At 45.0% G+C, this 14,809-nt stretch overlaps 1 protein-coding gene across 4 annotated transcripts in view; it reads right to left on the minus strand.

Annotated features, from left to right (window-relative positions):
- LOC311112342 (nck-associated protein 5-like) overlaps window positions 1–14,809 on the minus strand; it is a 162,404-nt gene that overhangs the window by 78,994 nt on the left and 68,601 nt on the right. For all 4 annotated transcript variants that reach the window (XM_084155406.1, XM_084155407.1, XM_084155408.1 and 1 more), the window contains one exon: window positions 2,002–2,065. In XM_084155406.1, coding sequence (XP_084011532.1) covers window positions 2,002–2,065 — 64 coding nt within the window. The remainder of the gene's footprint in view (window positions 1–2,001; window positions 2,066–14,809) is intronic.

A 14,809-nucleotide genomic window follows, 5' to 3' on the forward strand; every position in this document is an offset into this window, starting at 1 on the left:
CAGAGGAGGTAGTCAGCACAGGGTCCTCTCTCTCTCTCTCTCTCTCTCTCTCTCTCTCTCTCTCTCACACACACACACACACGCACAAGCATGCTGGGGACAGAGAGGGGAGCATAACTAGTGAAAGAGGAGGCATCAGACACTCTGGAGGGTAAGAGATGCACACTTCAAAGTCCACAGCATAATCTGTCGTCTTCTGGAGGCGGTGTCTGTGTGTGTGAGGAGGGGACTCCTTGGGGCAGAGTGCCTCTAGTTCACCTCGCCATCACATTAACAATTATCTCCCTGATGCAGCATTCTCTTTTGATTTCTATTAAAGACCCTAAAGACCATGCCTGAGCTCCCAGAGGAGAGGAGCATCTTCCAGGCATGTGTGTGAGAGAGGGGGACTCCAGGAGGGATAATCCCAATTTCAAATGGAGCTCGGAGACACACACACACCCCACATTCTTCTTTTACCACTCCCTTCCCTTCCTCCTGTCTGGCACAGATAACTCATCCCTCCTTCACCCCCCCTTTCCTCACATACATACACACCCTGAGTTGTAATTAGCATGGCATCCACTCTCATGACTCTGAGAAGCAGTACTCAGAGAAAGCCTCACACAGCCAGGCAGTAGATATTTCCCCCCTAGCTCTTCACTAAGGTCAGAGGCTGATCAGTCTCTTAGTCTGACTGACTACAGTATGAGGTGCTGACACACAGAGTTTCCCAATGGAGCCTGAGATAAGAGCTATGTGGGAACGTCCTTCTCTTGTGCTGTGACTGTATGGAACTTGCTACAGTGAGCCTCAACCGTGAGAGCCTGCACTGTGTTAAAACGAATGTGACTCTGATCTGATGGTCGCGCATGACCTTGTAGATGGCTACAGCATACCTCAGGAACCGCAATGCGGAAATCAATATACCTTGTAGGTCGTTCTCCACAGTCACAAACAAACATCCAAGTGTTTTCCAAAGACTCCATGGTAAACATCACTGTCTCATTGTGGTGCTTCCAGGAAACATACCTCTTACAATCTATAGCTATACGTCATTTAGCAGATGTTTTTATCCAGAGCAATTTACAGCAGTAAGTGCATACATTTTCATACTGGTCCCCCGTGGGAAACGAACCCACAACCCTGGCGTTGCAAGCGCCATGCTCTACCAACTGAGCCACACAGGACCATCTATACAAAGAAGACTATGTACAGTATGCTGTCATTGTAATGATGCGTATGCTACCCACTCTATTCAGTATGTAGTGTGTTGTTCATATCCATATCTGTATTGTAGTGTTACGAGACCAGACTGTTAATGTGGTATTCTCAGGAGGACTTCTAGAACGCTGGAACTCGAGACCACTACCACTACGAGAGTACATTGTAGATATGGCTATCCTAGAGTATGTAAATCTCAGTCTGCTTTAGGCTTGCTGCCATAGCGCTCTTTTATGAAGCTATTTGGGGCTGTAATGAATTTACTGTAGTTCTAAAGTTCTAAACAGCTGAGTACAAGGCCTGGCTGTCGCTCTAGAGACCGTGGTCAGCTGGTATCTGTTCTGTCACAATGTCGGTCCCCTCTCTCCGAACCCTACCTCACGCCCTCTCTGTCCTCACGACTGGCCCCCTGGACCGCTTTCCCCTTGTTATACAACCACTGTGTGTGTGTGTGTGTGTGTGTGTGTGTGTGTGTGTGTGCTACATTTGACATCAACCCTGAAATCTGCTGCACTAATGTGTGTTGATAATACCATGGCAATGGGAGCAAGACCTAGAATTGCCACCCAGAAAAGTGCTGCAAGACCCAACGTAAATATATGTTTTTGGTTGAGGAAAGTTAGCAGTGCAGTGACCTTGGTCGATGACCGAGCAGGACTGGCAGCTGTGAGCTGTGGGTTTGAGAATAATAATGTGTCTGTATGTGTGTGTGTGTGTGTGTGTGTGTGTGTGTGTGTGTGTGTGTGTGTGTGTGTGTGTGTGTGTGTGTGTGTGTGTAAGACAGAGCATCAACAGTACCATTGTTCCTTCGCTTTTGCTTCGTGCGACTTCCCTCTGCAGGCGAGCCACGGCCAGCTTCTCCCTGAACAAAAGAAAGAGAGAGACGGAGAGAGAGAGAGAGAGAGAGAGAGAGAGAGAGAGAGAGAGAGAGAGAGAGAGAGAGAGAGAGAGAGAGAGAGAGAGAGAGAGAGAGAGAGAGAGAGATAGAGAGAGGGAGAGAGAACGAGAGAGAGAGAGAGAGAGAGGGAGAGAGAGAGAGAGGGAGGGAAAGAGAGAGAGATGAAGAGAGAGAGAGAGGGAGAGAAAGAGAGAGAGGGAGAGAGAGAGAGGGAAAGAGTGAGATAGAGGACAGAAAGAGAGAGAGAAAGAGAGAGAGGGAAAGAGCGAGAGAGAAAAGAGAAAGAGAGAGAGAGAGGATGGGAGAGAGAAAGCGAGAGGAGGGGAGAGAGAGAGAGAGAGAGAGAGAGAGAGAGAGAGAGAGAGAGAGAGAGAGAGAGAGAGAGAGAGAGAGAACAAGAGACGAGTGAATAGCTGATCACTTTTCATTGTGACACAGTCTGTGCTCCATGCACTGTTTTCTGCCAAACAGCACTGTGGTTTACCAACACGTCAACAAACAGAAAAGGTATAGAGGTCAGCAACTAGACACTACACACTAAACAGAGACACACTAGCCTGCGCCTTGATAAAAATAGCACACAGAAAACATGAAAAGCATTCCACATTGACAACCATAAACATCCTCTCAGTCATAGAGAAACAGCAGCTAGTGTTCTACTTCTATGAAAACTGTTCAACAGACAACCCCCCCACTCTCATTTTGCTAATGAGAGAAAGCGGTGCGTTCATGTACTGGCACTGATAACAATGGACACTTTAGAGCTTTTCCCAAGGTATCACTGCCTGACTGACGAATAGTTTCTCTAGACTTCCATATTAGCAACATACTGTAACATGTTTGAAAGCTACAGACAAGAGGAATTGTAATGCTGTGGTTTCAATGCCAGCCAGCCAACATCACATTGTTAGACCACAAAATAACGCTTAGCATTCCATATTACTGTAGCTACCTGTCTGGAAGCAACAGACAAGACAACTCCTCTAGGCCAGGCATACCTTCCATATTAGCAACATATCTGAAGGCAAGAGACAAGAAGAGGTACTGTAATGCTGTGGTTTCATTGCCCACCAGCCACCATTGTTAGCCCATAAAATAATTCTTAGTATTAGTAATAGGGCAATTTCACAGCAACGGAATTGCGCTGAGATTTTTCATTTAAAATGTATGCCAAACAAAAAGCATGAATTTCAAAGTTTGACAAACCATAAAACGTTATGCACAAGGACTACTTTTAAGAATTTCCACTGAACATTTTACAAAACCACATTTACTGGAAGAACTGTGCAGATGCAAAGTTTGGTAAAATAATTTAGGTAAAATCTCCCTCAGTTTTCTATGTGTCCACGTTTTCCAAAAAAAAACGCTGTTACATATCTATCCAAGTTAAGATTCAACGACGTCTGCAGAAAGAATGAGGTGTCAGATAGGACATGACACATTGACTTTGAAAAAGTCTATTTTGGTTGTTGAACTACAGTAAGTGAAGTGGATTTACACCCGGTAACGGAATTGCGGTATGAATTTCATAATGGGTCCCTAATCTGTACTACACAGAAATGCATGAATAGAATGTCATTCTATTCATGGTAATGTATCCTAAATAGGTAGGCTACACAAATGCATAAATATGCAATATCTTTCTTTGCATATTTGGTTATTATTCTACACACTGGCTATTATTTGAATGAGCTCTGCCCCCAAACAAAACCAAATTTGGTAGGTCCGGATCGGACCAAATCTGAACCAATCACAGACGTCTATGTTTCACAATGTTTGGACATCAAAGTACAGTACAGTAGAGTACGGTACAGAACAGTAAAGCAGAGTACAGAAGAGTACAGTAAAGTAGAGTATAGTTCAGTACTGTACATTAGTGTATTCAACTCTAGTGTGCTCTACTGTGTACTGTACTGAAATCTACTGTTTAGTACTGTACTGTACTGTACTATACTCTATTTTTCTTCACTGTACTGAACTCTACTCTACTGTACTGTACTGTCCAAACTTGTGAACCCAACTGTGGTTTGTGACTACTAGGATTTCCCATTGTAGCCAATTCAATTGCAGAAATTCCATTATCAATATTTAGGAAATTCTGTTACTGATTTGGTAACGGAATATCGAGTTTTACTCACTTAATAATTCATAAACAAAATTGATATCAGTAAAAACACAAACTAATTGATAGGTCTACCTTTACGTGTTACTTCTGTGAACTTTCATTATCCTCGCTCCTCATGAGGGAGAGAAATTAGTTTCTTCTTTGACTTACCTGGGGAAGGTCCTGTGTAAAAACACTACAGAGGTAGTAGCTATAGCAGATGAATATGGATGGGGAAGTCCCCACTGAATTAGCAGTTTGTAGGACACTACTTGCTGACGCTAGCTAAGAAAGTTCTGATTTGTTTGTAATCCAACTGCTGACTGATTGAGAAACAATGATGCGGTGAATCTGACAGGAAGTTGATGCAGTGAATCTGAGCGGAAGTTGAGCTGCCCTATTAAAACACACACACGCAAACACAAACGTGCACACACACACAGTTACGTGCCTGAGCCGTGAGCAATCTGTGCCCATGTGATCCTACACGCTGCACCTGAAACACACGGCAGCATACTCACGCTCCAGTTGCGCAATCCTGTTAGTAACCATTCCAGTTACTGTGTGTGTGTGAGTGTGGACTGTGTCACCTTGTGAGAAACTCTGTAACTCATCACCACATCTACACAGTTTTCCTAACTGGCAACTCATCACATACCCTGCTGCTACTGTTTATTATCTATCCTGTTGCCTAGTAACCTTACCCCTACCCATATGTGCATATCTACCTCAATTACCTCATACCCCTGCACATTGACTTGGTACTGGTACCCCGTGTATATAGCCAAGTTATCATTACTCACTGTGTATTTATTCCTCGTGTTGTTAACTTTCCACAAAAAAGTATCTCTCTGCATTGTAGGGAAGGGCCCGTAAGCATTTCACTGTTAATCAACACCTGTTTATGAAGCACGTGAGAATTAAAAATGTATTTGATTTTGAACTTTAAAAAAAAAATGCAGTCTTTGTTATGTCTGCGAGCTAGACATGTAAGGGATTAAGTTTCAGGCCACTTATTCACAGACATGTTACAGGGCGCAGGAAACTTGAGCTAACTGCGCGCTTTGAGAAAATCATTGCCAAAAATAGAGCCATTTGACATTCTGTGTAAAACATAATTACAGTAATTGGTACATTCTTAACAGGCAGTCAAAACAATATCTCAACATGGCAACATTTGACTCCAATTTCAGCCCTGAGAATGTGGAGGGATGGTATTTGAATAGTATTCAAGTAAGTAAGGGGTGGGAATAGACGGCCTGAGTAATAGACGACCCATTTAGCGTATTTGATCCTGAGTCCAAGTTAGCCCATTCTGCTGACCTGTTTCTCTGTGAACGGCTAGGCTACCCTGTCCATGACCAGCTGTGTAAACCTACATATCAAAAGAGATACAGAATGAGAGTCAGTCCTAAAAGCTTTAAGGACAAACATTCCAGATATCAGAACTCATCCTCCTTGAGTTGTGATGGTGGTTATAAATATAAGGCTCTGTTCCCATATGCCACACTAGCATACCACTTACTAAAATGTATTGGCCATTTGTTCTAATTAAATGGTATAGTAGTATGGAATTGGAACATGGCCAAGATGTGATCCAATGACCTGATCCCATGTTTGATCGAACACAGGTGGAAAGGAAGCATACTGTATGCTCAGACTGCTAGCTGTCCACAGTTGACCATGTCTTTGTGAACGTTTTCATCTCAATATTGAATTGAAACCCCAGCTGCATCCAAACCCTCCTCCCTCCATCCCTTCATCCCTGCTTTTCCCTGCTCTTTTTTAACAGTCAGGGAGCTTGGGGAGCGAGTGCATTCCAATGGCAGCAGTGGGCAGACAGATCGGGGTTGGCACCTCGCTGGCCTCTAGCAGTTCCCAGTGACCTGGAATCACCTGGCACTGCCCGCACCAGTGCTCAGTCCGTGCCCACAGTCTGCCCACAATATACCCACCACGAGCAGTTGGGCCAGTGGAGAGCAGGGACGCAGCCTGACTAGCTCCACGCTTCAGTGAAGCAGGCCCAACCACCTAACACCCCCCTCGCCGCCCCGCTGCTTCCCACGCCTCGCACAAGCTGCTCCTGCGAAGGGCAATGAGCCAAGGAACAGGGAGGGCTCTGCCCCCAGGCTGACACCACGGGCAGGGCAGGGGCAAGGGAGGGCCCCCCAACCATCCCATATCCCACATGCCATCCCATCTCTCGCCCTATAGGGCTAGGGGTACTTTTGGCAATATGTACTGACAGTATGAACGTTATGCCAAAAAACAACATTTGATTGGTTACTGCAGGGTATGGGACCAGAACTATATTGGAACCTTATCAATCAGGCTCCATATGTTACTGAACTAGATCTGTCACATCTAGTTCTGATCTAGGATCAGCTGTCAGTTGTCCACCCACCCACACAACACAATACTTTATTGGTATTTTCCTCATTGGGATGTTGTTAGTCATATACAAACACAACAACATCACCTTCCTTTAGGTTTCATTTGAAAGCCTAGAATAATCCAAGGCGATGCGAGGAAAGGTGTGTGTATGAATACAGATCAAATCAACCCTGTTTCCCCAAACATTCTCCCACATTCTCCAGGCTAACCAATCTTCACCATCTCTAGATTGTTTTCGTCGTTACGTGGAGACAATGAGCGCGGCTGCGTTGCCGTCGGAGCGTCCCAGCGTGCAAAGACATGATCTGGCAAAGGGAGGGAGGATCAATCATTCTCCGGGAGATGTTATTTGCCAACCTGAGCTGACACGTTCGCCCCCAAACACGCTTTGAACTGCATTGTGGGAGGCAGCTCGTTTTGTGGTGTTTTTTCTTTTATCCTTATGATTGTTCCATTGTCAACCATTGTCCCTTGTGTGATGTTGTCTGGTTTATTTTGTCAAGTCTAAGTTTGCCTGATGAGGAAAGCCAGGAATATACAAGGAAAAAAGTTATCCTTACTCATAATGCTTAGGGTTACTCTGTATTCCAAACTACACAATCATATACTGGCAAGCCAAACCTACCTCTCTGTCCTATCAAAACCATTGCCACAACACTACTGCATATGTAACAATGAGAAAATGACATACTGCTATATTGGGCGGCAGGTAGCCAAGCGTTTAGAGCACTGGGCCAGTAACCGAAAGGTCGCTGTTTCGAATACCCAAGCAGACAAGGTGAAAAATCTGTTGATGTGCCCTTGAGCAAGGCACTTAACACTAATTTGCTCCAGGGGTGCTGTACTCCTATGGCTGACTCTGTAAAACAACACATTTCACTGCAACCATCACTACAACCATCGACCATGGTTGTACGCTACAAATAGTCATGCCTGTGAAGGATTTGGCTAAAACAGGAAATCAACGTCACCATCCACTACATAATGATGAATAGTCTTCTCCTGCAATGCCAGCTCTCACAGACTACACTCTAAACACACCACTCTGGGAAAAGGATGCCTGAATAAAATAGCCCTCCGATAGTGTTAATACAAGGATTACATAAGCAAACGGAACATCTAAACCATGACATTATCTCGATCTGAGCAAACCGCAAATGTACACAGAGTGAAGTGGATGGGAAGCATAAATATTTGGAGGATGATGGGTCCCCATGCATTTACGCATTAGCCCTGGCTAGCTCCACGCTGAGTTTTAACATTGCAAATGCACTAATCTGGTGTGTGTGCGCGTGTGTGACTAAACATGTGTCTGTGTGTGTTTGGAGAGACCTTGCCGGTTGGTGCTCTTTTTGGCCAGTTCCTGAGCAGGTCATTCCCTTAACCCCACGATTATGCAACCCTCTCTGTGATTCCAATGCCAAATTTCCCTCCATGGAGCGTCAGGCCAATGAGTTTGTTCAGGCGTTTGTTAAGTTATAGCATCCATTAGAAAGCAATGATGGCTACTGTCCCCCTGTGTGTGTGTGTGTGTGTGTGTGTGTGTGCGTGTGTGTGTGTGTGCGTGTGTGTGCGTGTGTGTGTGTGTGTGTGTGTGTGTGTGTGTGTGTGTGTGTGCATGTGCGTGTGTGTGTGTGTGTGCGTGTGTGTGTGTGCGTGTGTGTGTGTGTGTGTGTGTGTGTGTGCACGTGCACGTGCATCTACGCACATCTATGTTATGCAGATACAGCCATGTCCCTAGAAAACATTCCCCCTTGCACTGACAGGCAGAGAGAGGCTACTATACACACCACCCACATCTGGGGTCTGACCTCTGGTACCCTCTCCAGACCTGGGCTACACGGGAGAACAGCGGGAGACTGGAGCCATATGTTATCACCTCACACACCCATGAAACGAGGGGGTCAGAGGGCCAGTGAGTGTTACCACACCGCAGGCATCAATAATGGAAGACATGAAACATGATGAGGTTTCTTTAGAATCACACAAAGAACACCTCCGTATCTATCATTGTGAGGCTATACAGACTGGACACAAAAGCGTCGTTTTGAATAAGAATGGCTGCATCTTTCAAGACATTTTAACACTTTATAAATTATGAACAGCCTTGATAGAGAATAGCCAGTGAACGAAGCATGAATCTTTTCAGAGGCAGAAACATATTTTACAAAATACAGTAGAAAAATATCTAATGGAATGTTGTTCACATATTATATGCTTTGCCAATTGGCTTGTCTTCTGAAATTACAACACATTCATTTCCACACAATAAGAAAACCCAAGGATGTTTACCTCATATTACCCATCAACGATCAGTAACAGTCACACAAACCCCTAATTCTCTGTCCAATGACAGCTATGGCAAATTTGAACTCCGAAGCCTTGTGTCTGACAGGGTTTAGAATGTTCCTAGCGAGCAAGGATCCCCCCCACACCTCCCCTCATCTCTCTAAATGTTTTCTCATTGGGCATGTCACGGCTGACCTCGATTGTTTCCAAACCACATCAGCCACAGTCAGACGCATTCCACCTCAGACGGAACGCAACACTCCGACAGAACAGGTGTGCTCTGAAATGGCCTCCGATGCGCCACCATCTCAAGACCGCTCACAGACAGAATACAGACAGTCGGCTCGGGCACGATGAATGGAGATTGTGAATCATCAGTCACAAACCACTGCAGGTGTTCAATGTTGGAACCAGACACAAACGTGCATGGATGCGCACGTGAACTGTATGTACACACACACACGTATGCATGCATGCACACAAACACACACCATCTTTATCAAACCACAGTCAGTCGGGCAGACACTCACGCTCCGACATTTCATCATGTGTGTATCACTCCTATAATTGTCTTTATCTGTCCATTCCTTTCCCCATGGAGCCAGTGTTGATGTCACACTGTCCAACACGTGACAACAACCATCACAAACTTTTCATTCGCTCTGCAGCAGGCCTTTCAAATGCACTGACTGCCTCTGAATATGGGGGGACTCACTCTTAAGCCTCACAGACACACACACGCACACACACACACACACACACACACACACACACACACACACACACACACACACACACACACACACACACACACACACACACACACTCCATACACCATTATGGCTGTTTACTGCTGACTCATCCAGGCTAGTTTTAAAGGCCACCCCTGGTCCCTTTTCACTCATTGTGAATGGCAAGCCATCTACCATCGTTTCAGAGGCAACGCAAACACTTTCCCCTTTTACAGCAGCAGACAAACAAGTCATTCCTCTACAATAGACACAAAGGTATGGGTAAACACTGACTCTCATTCTCTCAAGGGTCCCAGGTCTCCCTGGAGAGGCCATTACAACGTGTTAGCTATGTCACACACTGACACACACTTACAGATGTGAACACACACACACACACACACCTACATCTATGTCTCTATGTAAGAGAGCACCAGGTACCAGCAGCCAAACCAGTTTTGACCTCACTGAGCCAAATAAAAAGAAAAGAAACAGCAAGTGGATGAGGTCTGCTTGTTTCTCCCACAATTATCCTGTGATTTACGATTGGGATAGAGGGGAGCTGACGTTTGTTGACATTCCCCAGGCTCGGTTAACCTCAATCTGAAGCCATGGGCTGTATGTAACTCAAAGTGCTGATTTAGGATCAGTTTCGCCTTTTATATCACAATGAATAAGATTACATGGACAGGGGGAACCTGATCCTACATCAGCACTCCAACTGAGAGGCTTGATACATACGCTCCAGTTAATTCCCAACAAACGTCATAAATGGTTTTGTTTCCTGAAAAGGGTATCTTTAAAACGTGTGAAAAGATCAATCAAGAGATGTTACTAGAATGGTTTGAGAACTGTCCTTGGTTAAGAATCATGATGGAAGCTTATGTTTCTAGGTTTTAACAATAAAGTATTTTCTTCTAAAGTAGATGCCTGTCACATATCCTGTCCTTTTCTCGAACCATGCACCTTGGTTGGACTGTGAGGCTGCAAGAGTATACCGTTCATGTTGTAGCTTTTCTCATCACAATTTTGTGAGATCAACTTTTAAAGTAAGAGGCTTCGATGCCAAACAACTCTCAAATGACGGCGGACACATCAATCTTCTCATAAAGAGTTTGCATGTGAAAGTTATATGACCCAGTTACTGCTGAAAGCCTACTGCTTAAAACTAGTCTTAAAGTCTTAAAACTAAATCCAATGTGGGTTGTTTCCAAACAAGTTTTATGTCCACCAGTTTTATCTCTTAAACTTAATCCTTAGTGGACACATGTATCAAAGAGATAGATTGCCAACACAATTAAAGATTAAGGTTATATTTAAAGAGGCACAACAAGCCTGTGTTCCAAGAATCTGTCATTGCACAAAGACTCTGATGAGAAATATAATCCATGGCTTTATTTTGTGAGCCAAACCTGATTGGCAAACCTAGCAATTTAGCAGTTAGCGACTGGAAAAATGTCCTGCTAACATTTTCACCTTGAAGAACTCCCATGGAGCAAACCCAGCCGTTTTAAACCACAAGAATGTGGCGTTTTAATGACATAATTTAACAGGGTAATACTGTACTTTGTCTCTAAAGGCAAAGGAGTAATCAGATTCCACCAACACCATCCATTGACAGTTACCACATAAAACCCTTTTATTGCCAATAAATGGTGTTGGGGTATTAACTTTTAATGTTGCTTTTGAGTGGGACACTAGATTCAGAAGGCAGTCAGCCAAAACATGACAAGGATATAACAGTCTTTCACATTTGAAATATGTATTTCACATTTTAAACTATGTTGGCAATCGAAAACAAGCAGAGTCGTTGCAGCTGTAGAACAAATACATGCATATAGCCTACATAGCTGCCAAGCTGAAATCTTGCTAATCTCAAAAGACTGAGCTATCCATCAGAGACAAGGCATTTGCCTTGCCCCATTTTCAACAGGGCAACTTAGACAGACTTAGACCGAAACAGGCTCATACTGGCTTGTCCCATGTCGGAGAGCCCTCCGAAGACCTCTGCTGTTTTTAGACTTTCCCACGTGCTGTTCTTAGCAAGATAAATGTGTAGCGGGGCTATGGGAGGAATGCATTCACTGCTGCTCTTAATTGATGTGAGTGGTCGTCAGCAGCAGTACAGACTGTCTAAACAGAGCCAGGGGTTAGAGAGGGGAGAGGAACTCAGGCCTCACACGTTCACATCATTACTGCTTTATGGGCGCCTCTGGGTCTCCCAACTGTGTGTGTGTGTGTGTGTGCGTGTGCGTGTGTGTGTGTGCGTTCTTGTGCATGCCAATTTAAGTGTGTGTGTTTGTATGTGTGTGAGGGTGTCCAACCCCAGTGCTGGACAGTGCAGAGAGGGAGATAGACTGGCCTCTGGGGAATTGGGTCCTTTTCCCAAATGAAACGAGTCTGGCTGCAAATGAGGTGGAAATGCTCCCATGCTGGGACACACTGGGGCTGGCCATTGAACAGGAGAACATTCCTCAGTAATTCATTTTGACCTGAACCCAATATGCTAGCTGGGTCGATGAATGGAAGAGGGGAAGGAGGGGAGAGAGGGGGAGGAGAGGGAAGAGAGAGAGAGACAGAGACAGAGAGACAGAGAGAGAGACAGAGACAGAGACAGAGTGAGAGAGAGAGAGAGAGAGAGACAGAGGGAGGGAGAGAGAGAGAGACAGAGGGAGGGAGAGAGAGAGAGAGAGAGAGAGAGAGAGAGAGAGAGAGAGAGAGAGGAGAAAGAGAGACAGAGAGAGAGAGAGAGAGAGAGAGAGAGAGAGAGAGAGAGAGAGCAAGAGAGCTAGAGAGAGAGGACTAAAAGCATAATATTTGATGAGGGGATGGCAGTAACTGGTTGTGATCCCTGTAGGCTTACTGCCAGCGGCTTGTCTGTCAACAAATTGACTGTCTATGTAGACATTTGGATTACATACAAAGTGGTTGGCAGGACATTGTGAGTGGATAATATGTTGTGCCACCATACCACTGGTTGGACTGGCATGACAACATTTACAGTACTTCCACTAAAAGATTAACTTTCAACATTCATATTGTTTCATCTGAAAGTATACTCTTAGTGGGAGTATAACAGATAGGGCATTTACACAACCAATCCAGTGAATCCACAATACATTTGTTACACAAACAACACTTTAAACTGCTTCCATATAGGTCACATGGTACAGCTAATGACATTGAAATAAACGTATACATTAACATCAAACTCTGTACGGGAATGGAATGAGGGGAAAAAAGATCATGCCACTCAGAAAATGTTTTCATTCATCGCGGGGACACATGCATCATGACGCTTTTAATTCCATAAAATCAAATCTCTCCACTTCGCAATCCTCTTAAACTAATCCCCAGGTATGTTTCAGAGGCCGCTGGCCTCAAACTGGGCAGCACCAGCAACACATCTGCCCAGTGTGAACACTTTCACTGGGCAGAAGTTGGCCCAGGCTGCCTGTAAAGTATTAATGCCTTGGGGGCATCTCAGCCTGGACCTTAACTATAGCACTGCCTTGGGGGCAACTTAGCCTGAATCATATAACATTACAGTGAATAATTATAGACAATCATAGCCTCCCTGGTGATTCAAAAAATATGTTGTTAAAGAATAACAGAATAAACTGCAATGCTATTACATAGTCTAACTGCAATGCAAGTGTGTTTGTTTGAGTCAGAATAACACAGTTTGACAGGAGAAAATAAACCAACAAACATGTTGTCATGTCCTATGGTCCTGTGTTGTCATGTTCCATGGTCCTGTGTTGCCATGTCCCATGGTCCTGTGTTGTCATGTCCCATGGTCCTGTGTTGTCATGTCCCATGGTCCTGTGTTGTCATGTCCTATGGTCCTGTGTTGTCATGTCCCATAGTCCTGTGTTGTCATGTCCTATGGTCCTGTGTTGTCATGTCCCATGGTCCTGTGTTGTCATGTCCTATGGTCCTGTGTTGTTATGTCCCATGGTCCTGTGTTGTCATGTCCTATGGTCCTGTGTTGTCATGTCCCATGGTCCTGTGTTGTCATGTCCTATGGTCCTGTGTTGTCATGTCCTATGGTCCTGTGTTGTCATGTCCCATGGTCCTGTGTTGTCATGTCCCATGGTCCTGTGTTGTCATGTCCCATGGTCCTGTGTTGTCATGTCCCATGGTCCTGTGTTGTCATGTCCCATGGTCCTGTGTTGTCATGTCCTATGGTCCTGTGTTGTCATGTCCTATGGTCCTGTGTTGTCATGTCCCATGGTCCTGTGTTGTCATTTCCCATGGTCCTGTGTTGTCATGTCCCATGGTCCTGTGTTGTCATGTCCTATGGTCCTGTGTTGTCATGTCCTATGGTCCTGTGTTGTCATGTCCTATGGTCCTGTGTTGTCATGTCCTATGGTCCTATGTTGTCATGTCCTATGGTCCTGTGTTGTCATGTCCCATGGTCCTGTGTTGTCATGTCCCATGGTCCTGTGTTGTCATGTCCTATGGTCCTGTGTTGTCATGTCCCATGGTCCTGTGTTGTCATGTCCTATGGTCCTGTGTTGTCATGTCCCATGGTCCTGTGTTGTCATGTTTATGTGTTTCTGTCGCCTCGTTGTTTACGCAGATAATCAACAAGACAGAAATAGGAGCCGTCATTCAAATCAGTGGTGTTTGAGTGACAGCTAAGGGTTCTGTTGATAAGGGTGTGTATGCAGTACTGTCACCCCCTATACAGTGACTGCTGTGGGGCTGACATACAGTATGGAGGTAGATAGCTAGCTCTTTCCTCACCTGTCAAGGAGGAATAGGGGTAGGGATCTAGGGGAGCCCCACAGCTGTACAATGGAGCTGGCCACATCCATCCATCCATCCATCCATCCACAACACACACACACACACACACACACAAACAGGTGGAGAGCCAGGGGCACCCAAGCTTGCTGTGTACTTGATGTGAACACACACACAGTCCTAGCAAGGGAGCACAATCCATACCCCACCATTGCTGTTTCTATGGCAGGAGTACACTCACTGCTGGGGGAAACATACCAATCTTTAATATGGCTAAGAGGAGACCAAATACATTCCAACACACACACACACACACCTCCCAGACTAGCTTGTTGTACCTCTCCTTGAACGATTGGGCACATATTTCCTCTGTTATCAATCACAATTAAAGCCGCTTACAGGGCTGGCCTCCGTGCCGTTGCCACTAGCAACAGGGCA

Source organism: Coregonus lavaretus (genome assembly GCF_964263955.1).
Source record: "Coregonus lavaretus genome assembly, chromosome: 38".
NCBI classification, from domain to species: Eukaryota; Metazoa; Chordata; class Actinopteri; order Salmoniformes; family Salmonidae; genus Coregonus; species Coregonus lavaretus.